The following is a 6,956-nucleotide window of genomic DNA, read 5'->3' on the forward strand; positions in this document are numbered from 1 at the left end:
CGTCCTGACCCTGTGCTCGGCAACGGGAGAGGCCACAACAGTGAGACGCCCGCGTACGGGGGGAGGGGGGGGAAAGAGCTCCCCAAATGGTACTAATGTGCAGCCAAGATAGAGCACAACCGAATTAGAAGGAACGTGAACCCCACACTTTCTGATTCACTATTAAGCAAATGGTAGGTTTTTAAGTCAGGTTTGGTTTGGGAAAATAAATTCTTCCTAAGGAAGTGAAATTTAAAGAGAAAACTCAATTCTACCAACACACAGAGTAAAAGATCAGGGTGAAAGCACAGCCTGTCTCCTGGAAAGCTTTGAAAAATATTTGTTTTGGAAATAAATCTGCTTGTAGTGAACATAAATTTCAATCCCTTTCCCTGAATTACCTGTTTATAGGAAAAAATATTTGAAAAGGTTAGTTGTTTTTTAAAAAGGTGTCTCATTAAAGACTTACTGCTTTATCTTCTGTTTCCAATGTTTGTTTATCACTTGACATTTTGAAATAGTAATATATAAAAGGGATCACACAATTCTAAAAAAAAGAAAGACTGCTTTTTATTTTTTTACATTGCATTTAAAAAATAAACTTTTCGTTTTGCAACTTAATGCTTTTTAGAGCATTGAATATTTAAACAGGAGATATTCAGGCTGTGGTTGCTCTTTTTCTGTAGTCAGTTTTAGTTTAAAATATGGAAATCAAGTTACAGTAACTGGGTCATGAGGAGCCCCATCTTCTTCCATTTGCAGCCAGAGGAAGCGAGAGGCCGTACGAGCCAAATATAACAGGATCTGTGGCCAACCTACCTTAGATGGTCAACATCTATCTTGCCAATTTTCGTAAGTCCATTTTCTTAAAGCCATCCACGGCTGCAAGTGGATTTTCACCAAGAACTTCACACTTAGGCTGATGACACACAGTCTGACTCCAAAGAAATCCAGCCTTAAACCTAAGGAAATTCCAATAAAATCTCTTCCTTGATTTTATTTTTGAAGTGTTCATGGAAGTTGCCTTGGAGTGTGAATCGTGGACTTTAGGCTTTTGTGTATTAACGCCCAGAGATACGGAAGGAGAAAGGGCAGTATTTGTGAATATAGAAAGAGCCACTGAAAACCTGATATGTAGGTAAAACACTTATTTTTTGTTTGTTTATTAGTGCTTGTTTTCTATAAATAAAGCGTTATTTACCTATTCATGAGAGTGTGCCTCAGTGTGGGTCCTCAGTTCCTTTTAGGTAGGTTGAGTGAGTTTCACTCCCCAAACTTGAGTCCTTCAAGGACCATCTTTGTGATCTTTGTCACGTCTGCAAACATTCAACATTTTTCTTTAATTTCTCTGACATTTAACTTAGCCTTTATCTAGGTGATATCTGTGAAACCGTGGACTCTGTGTGTCGGATCACCTAAAATCACAAGTACTGCAGGCATCTGCTCAGAGGTTGGGAACTGGGAGCTGGATCCCCAACTCTCCTTCCAGCTCTGAAATTCAATAAGCATGGCGTCTGGAGTTTCCTGCCTTGTGGTTACACCACAGGGTTACACCAGTGGTTGTTTATGCGTTTTTCCCAGTCAATACATAGAAGTTGACAGCTTTCTATATATATTAGAATATTAGACTATATGTAAGAATATAATATATAATAGAATAAATATTACATTTTACAGTTATTTTTCAAATGTGAGGTATAAGTTACATTATCTTAGTTTCTTAGGATTCAGCATGTTTCTTCAACTAGATTTTTTTTTAATGTATTATTTTTATTTTAATTGAGGAGAGCAAAACCTGATGATCTTAATTGTCAGATCACCCAACAGGGAATACATGGATTTGTAGGACCTTCAATACTGCCTTAAAAACACAAGTAGAAAACATGTAAAACGTACAGTGTTAATAATGCAGAAGAAAAATATGAAATTTAGAACATAGGGTTTTATGTTCACCGCTCTGAAGATGTCATGGGAAAACACCTAAATTCTGATAAATACCTGTGTACCAAAACTGAAGTCATGTTTTGCATTATTTGTGAGGAATATTGTCAGAAGCCAACTGGATGTTGTCAGATATTCCAATCAGGTTCTTTGCTGAGTGGAAATACATTAATCTCGTGTGTGTGTGTGTGTGTTTATTTAGGAAGATATTATAAAGGCTCTCTTTAATGGGTTTCTTTAAAACCAAACTTAATGTCATGTTTTGCAAAAGGGGTGACAAACCAAAATAAAGGGGATAACTAAATGTGGTGAGTTTTATGTATCCTCCTATCTTAAGTAGAATACTGTGCTCTGCTCAGTCAGAGATGAAATGTTTGTTGCCTTGCATACCATCTATAAGCATTTAATTTGCTACACAAATAGACTGTGGATAGAGATGTTTAACCTTGTGGTGTGACATTACTTTAACAGAGAGAAGGAGCAAGAAAGGGAAGAACAGTTAATGGAAGACAAGAAAAGGAAGAAAGAGGATAAAAAGAAAAAAGAAGCCACTCAGAAGGTGGGTTTTACCAATTAAAGTCTGTCTTTACATAGCCAAGCATCTAGAATAAGTAACTGCCTTGGTTTGGATACCTGACATCTTAATAATGCTACTTGAGGCATTAATTTACTTAAGAGTTTTAAGATTTGAAAGTGGGGGAAAGTTAAAGACCTGCATTTGTTACCATAAAGTAGATGTTAAATTAATGCTATAGCTGATTTTATTGAAAACAACAGTAAACAATACTGAGAAAAGCAAGAGAGTTACCGACACTTAAATGCTTGTACTGTTTCCTTATTTGTGTCATGATTAATCTCCATTTTCTTAAGCTTGTAGAATAACTTTTCAAAGCTTGCCACTTGCCCTGATGTTGTCCTTCTGGTCCACCTACAACACTGTCATTTATATGAGCCTACCTTTTGATAATTCCGTAAAGAAACCTCCCTCAGAGAGGATCTGGTGGGCTTGCTTCGTGCTCTGGGGAAGATAGTATTGCACGGCTTTGAGGCATTTGCTTGGGGAAAAAGAGATGCTAAAAGAAAACAAAGACAGAGATTCCCTGGTGGCGCCGTGGTTGAGAATCAGCCTGCCAATGTAGGGGACACGGGTTCAAGCCCTGGTCCAGGAAGTTCCCACATGCCGCAGAGTGACTAAGCCCGTGCGCCACAACTACTGAGCCTGCGCTCTAGAGCCTGCGAGCCACAACTAGTGAGCCCGCGTGCCACAACTACTGAGCCCGCGTGCCTAGAGCCCGTGCTCCGCAACAAGAGAAGCCACCGCAATGAGAAGCCCGCGCACCACAATGAAGAGTAGCTCCCGCTCTCTGCAACTAGAGAAAGCCCGTGCGCAGCAACAAAGAACCAACACAGCCAAAAATAAATAAATAAATAAATTTATTTAAAAAAAAAAAAAAAAAAAGACATAGGACTGACAGCTGTCAACTGTCAAGTCTTAGTTGAAGTGTTTGCCTGACAGTGTTGTGGGGAACAGAGAGTGGGTAGACCTCCCTGCCCTGCCCCCCTCTGCTGAAGAGCATGCCCCTCTGCCCTGGCCACTGTCTGAGCTAACTTCCTCCACCTCACTGCGGACTCTGGTTCGGCACGGTTGCATTTCTGCCTTTGCAAAGTGCCCGGCAGAATCACTTTGCCTCTAGTTCTTGTTACCACTACCTGAAGCACTTGGGAAGCAGGGCCTCAGTGTTGAGGGTCCCTGCTGTGGAGCCAGGTTACTGAAGCTAAGTTTATGGAGGGGAAACAGTTACCAGCTTCAGAGGGAACTCTAGGTTTAGAAACAGACTCTAGGAATTCGAACTCAAGGGACACTGCAAGTTACCCCAGCACTGTTGGATAGAGTGTTTCCCATTATCCTGTTCTCTGAATTATTGAAATCATTTGGGAGTGTCGGCACAAAAAAAAACAGTGGAAATATTTTCTGAATTGGATTGCATATGACGCTGCCACATTAAACATGTGAAATGTAATTTATCTTTTCTTCAAGACTTAGTTAAAAGGAATATTTATTATTGTTTGGTGCTGTAATAGACTACTGTGCTCTTTAAGGTTTTGTCTGCTTTTACTTGTATTTCTGGTTCTATTAATAGTGGCGTGCTCACCATCACATCTTCATGCTGTCAGGGTACCTGCTTCTAATCTGAGCTTGTTGGAACTGCCTAAAAGAGACAGTAAAGAGTCTGAATAAAAATGTCAGATGACGACCCAGAGGCTTTCTTTTATACTTGGTGAATACAGCCACATTCCACGTCACCAAGGTTGTGATGTGGAGGTCCACAGCTCTAGGGTGTCAGGGGCATTGCCCCTGTACCCACATGTACTGACCTTCCTACAGGAGTGATGGGACAGTGAACCTCAGTGACGGCTTTCTTCCTTTTCCTTCCTTCCTTCCTCCCTCCCTCCCTCCCTCCCTTCCTTCCTTCTTTCCTTCCATTTATGGCTGCCTTGGGTCTTCGTTGCTGCGCGTGAGCTTTCTCTGGTTGCAGCAAGTGGAGGCTGCTCTTTGTTGCGGTGCGTGGGATTCTCATTGCGGTGGCTTCTCTTGTTGTGGAGCACGGGCTCTAGGCATGCGGGCTTCAGTAGTTGTGGTACACGGGCTCAGTAGTTGTGGCACGTGGGCTCAGTAGTTGTGGCTCATGGGCTCTAGAGCACAGGCTCAGTAGTTGTGGTGCACAGCCTTGCTCTGTGGCATGTGGGATCTTCCCGGACCAGGGCTCAAACCTGTGTCCCCTGCATTGGCAGGCAGATTCTCAACCACTGCGCCACCAGGGAAGCCCCAAGGCTTTCTTTCTTTAGGGCATTCACATTTCATCTACTAAATTGGTACAAAAATTGGATTTTGCAGTCTGTGGGAATATGTGGTTATAAGCTGGCCACTGGGGAACTTGAACAAAGGCTGGTTACAAGAAGATGCCGAATAGAGTGATTGTTTTAGGCAATGTACAGTTCATCCTCATTCTTCACATATATAACAATGTTTTTTAACCTGAAATGTGAGTACTAGAAGTGATTAATAAAATGTGCATCTGTAAACCTTCGTTGTGGATCCTACTAATAAGAAAAATGATTTAAAATAAAAGATGGGGGCTTCCCTGGTGGCGCAGTGGTTGCGCGTCCGCCTGCCGATGCAGGGGAGCCGGGTTCGCGCCCCGGTATGGGAGGATCCCACGTGCCGCGGAGCGGCTGGGCCCGTGAGCCACGGCCGCTGAGCCTGTGCGTCCGGAGCCTGTGCTCCGCGGCGGGAGAGGCCACAGCAGAGGGAGGCCCGCATACCACAAAAAAAAATAAATAAATAAAATAAAATAAAATAAAAGATGGTGTGGATTTATTCGAGAGTGAACTGGGATTATTTATGCAGAGAATTTCGTATATACAGCTGGACAGTCTCCCCCGTGTACTTGGATCTGCATTAAGAACTGGTTTAAAAGTTACAGCAAAGAGGAAGATCACCATAAATGAAATTTCAAATGGTTAATTATGAACAATAAAAATTCACTCATTTTTGTTCAGAAATGTTCTAGATTGGCTGACACAGGATCTAGGCTTAACACATGGCCTTTGATATTGTTTTATCATACTGAACCATTGTGTAATTTCAGAATTAGATTCTGATTTAGCACTTTTAAGGAGCGAGCACAAAGCTCACCATGTGACTGTCTTAGTGGTTTCTGACCTCACTGTAGAGACAGCACCTCAACTAGGAGGCATAAAATGTGCTGTAATGCAAAGAATGGTAGAGAATGTGCCAGAGGTTCTCTAATGGGGTCATTCATTCAGTCAGTCAGCAAACATTTGTGGTGCCTCTTCTTAGTGCTTCCATGTCTTTCTCTCAGCCTACCCCATTGCTTTACAATCATCTCTGTCTACCCCATTAGACTGGCTCTTAAGTTTCTCGAGACTATTCATATTTGTATTTCCAGTAACTAGGACAGTGCCCAGTGCAAAAGTGTTACTCAAAAAATGTTTGTAGGGCTTCCCTGGTGGCGCAGTGGTTGAGAGTCCGCCTGCCAATGGAGGGGACGCGGGTTCGTGTCCTGGTCCGGGAGGATCCCGCGTGCCGCGGAGCGGCTGGGCCCGTGAGCCATGGCCGCTGAGCCTGCGCGTCTGGAGCCTGTGCTCCGCAACGGGAGAGGCCACAACAGTGACAGGCCCGCGTACCGCAAAAAAAAAGCCCAGTGCAAAAGTGTTACTCAAAAAATGTTTGTAGGGCTTCCCTGGTGGCGCAGTGGTTGAGAGTCCGCCTGCCAATGGAGGGGACGCGGGTTCGTGTCCTGGTCCGGGAGGATCCCGCGTGCCGCGGAGAGGCTGGGCCCGTGAGCCATGGCCGCTGAGCCTGCACGTCTGGAGCCTGTGCTCCGCAACGGGAGAGGCCACAGCAGTGAGAGGCCTGCATACCGCAAAAAAAAAAAAAAAAAAAAAAAAAAAAATGTTTGTTTAATAAGTGAATGGGGATAGTGGAGTCAAGATGGCATACTAGGAGGACGTGGAATTCACATCTCCTCACAACTAGGGCACCTCCCAGGCACCAGTGGGGGACCACGGACACCTAAGGGGACGGGAGGAACCCCCAGCAACGGGCTTGCGGGGTCTTGGTTCCCAGGCCGGAGGTCAGGCCCGAGCTCCTGTGGTGGGAGCTCCGAGTCCAAACCACTGGACTAACAGAGAACCTCAGACCCCAGGGAATATCAGTCAGAGTGAGGCCTCCCAGAGGTCCTCATCTCAGCACCAAGACACAGCACTATCCCACTGCCTGCAAACTCCAGTGCTGGATGTCTCAGGCCAAACAACCAGTAAGACAGGAATACAGCACCACCCATCAAAAAAAAAAAAAAATGAAACGACAAAAAAATATGTTACAGACGAAGGAGAAAGGTAAAAACCTACAAGACCAAATGTAGATGAAATAGGCAACCTACCTGAAAAAGAATTCAGAGTAATGATAGTAAAGTTGATCCAAAATCTCAGAAACAGAATGGAGAAAATAC

The 6,956-nt window shown here is 43.6% G+C and overlaps 1 protein-coding gene across 18 annotated transcripts in view; it reads left to right on the top strand.

Moving 5' to 3' along the window:
- The window catches only part of TNRC6B (trinucleotide repeat containing adaptor 6B), a 283,431-nt gene that overhangs the window by 175,901 nt on the left and 100,574 nt on the right, over positions 1 to 6,956 (top strand). For all 18 annotated transcript variants that reach the window (XR_008617589.1, XR_008617590.1, XR_008617591.1 and 15 more), the window contains one exon: positions 2,392 to 2,479. Coding sequence is in view for 15 of the 18 variants with exons in the window: in XM_028490624.2 (XP_028346425.1) it covers positions 2,392 to 2,479 (88 nt within the window). In the remaining 3 variants the exon portion in view is untranslated. The remainder of the gene's footprint in view (positions 1 to 2,391; positions 2,480 to 6,956) is intronic.

This window comes from Physeter macrocephalus, chromosome 6 (assembly GCF_002837175.3).
Source record: "Physeter macrocephalus isolate SW-GA chromosome 6, ASM283717v5, whole genome shotgun sequence".
Classification (NCBI taxonomy): domain Eukaryota; kingdom Metazoa; phylum Chordata; class Mammalia; order Artiodactyla; family Physeteridae; genus Physeter; species Physeter macrocephalus.